We start from the raw sequence: 1,237 nt of genomic DNA on the forward strand, positions 1-1,237 counted from the left end.
GAAACTTTCCTCTCCATCGCCTGGCTCAGGAAGCTCCTTGACGAATTCCTCTGCTGCGAGGCTCAATTTAAGGCTCTCCTCATCATGGGCCGCGATCCCTCTCAGATTGTCAAGCCGCCGCTTGACCGTCTCGTCCCCGAGTTTCTAGATCGCGTCGTCAAGGCTTTGGATATCTGTAATGCCGTTCTCCACGGGATTGAATCGGTTCGCCAGTTTCAAAAACTCGCTCAAATCGCGATTTCAGCTCTGGAGCAGAGTCCGATTGGAGACGGACAAGTGAAACGAGCGCGTAGGGCTTTGAATACCTTGATTACATCCATGGCCGTTGAGGATAAGGATTTCTCCAACAGTAAATCCGCAGAGAGATCTTGGTCTTTCGGGCGTCGTGGAGGTGCCGGTGCCGGTTCCGGCACCGCCACTCCGCTGCATAAGGACCGAATCGCAGGACAGTTTCGTTCGCTGTCTTGGAGTATGGCGAAAGGTTGGTCAGCGGCGAAGCAGATTCAAGCTATGTCGTCTAATCTGGTTGTACCACGCGGCGGCGAGTCATCGAGTTTACCGCAGACGGTTTACTTGATGAGTACGGTTTTGGTGTTCGTAATGTGGACTCTGGTTGCGGCGCTGCCGTGCCAGGAGAGAGGCGGGCTGACGACGTACTTTCCGGTGTCGAAGCAGATTAGCTGGGCGCAATCCATGATCGGACTGCAGGAGAAAATCGCGGACGAGTGGAAGAAGAAAGAGAAGAAAGGAAGCGCTGGTCTGTTAGAAGAGATGCAGAGGATGGAGAAACTGAGTCAATCACTGATCGAATTCACTGATTCGTTCGCTTTCCCGTTGGAGGCGGAGCGGCAGGCGGAGGTGACAAAACAGGTGGCGGAGCTGGCAGAAACCTGCAAGAAACTGGAAGAAGGATTGGTGCCATTACAGCAACAAATCAGAGAAGTTTTCCACAGGGTTGTGAGAAGCAGAACAGAGATTGTTGAGCTTTTGGAGTACACTGCGAAGGCATCTTCCCCAATTGTGTGAAACAAAACTGAAGAAGAGGAAGCCATTAACACGCCATGATCACTACTGGTAAAGGATCTTCTAAACAGCAACCAGTCCCATGGTGGCTCCCATGTAGATTTTGTAAGACTTTTGATTTATTTATTTTATTTTATTTAATTTTGCTCTTACGGTTTTAATTTCTTGCTGGATGTTAGAAAATATTTAATGTTAATCTGCAGATGTAATGGTG

General features: G+C 49.5%; 1 protein-coding gene across 1 annotated transcript; it reads left to right on the forward strand.

Annotated features, from left to right (window-relative positions):
* Window positions 1–42: 42 nt before the first annotated feature.
* On the forward strand, window positions 43–1,224 carry LOC111786883 (the record flags this gene model as incomplete). Its single annotated transcript, XM_023667084.1, is given in 1 exon segment — window positions 43–1,224. A coding segment is annotated over 1 exon segment (984 nt), but the record flags the coding sequence as incomplete, so codon positions are not given.
* Between the last annotated feature and the right edge of the window lie 13 nt (window positions 1,225–1,237).

Source organism: Cucurbita pepo, unplaced genomic scaffold, assembly GCF_002806865.2.
Source record: "Cucurbita pepo subsp. pepo cultivar mu-cu-16 unplaced genomic scaffold, ASM280686v2 Cp4.1_scaffold003201, whole genome shotgun sequence".
In the NCBI taxonomy this organism is placed as follows: Eukaryota; Viridiplantae; Streptophyta; class Magnoliopsida; order Cucurbitales; family Cucurbitaceae; genus Cucurbita; species Cucurbita pepo.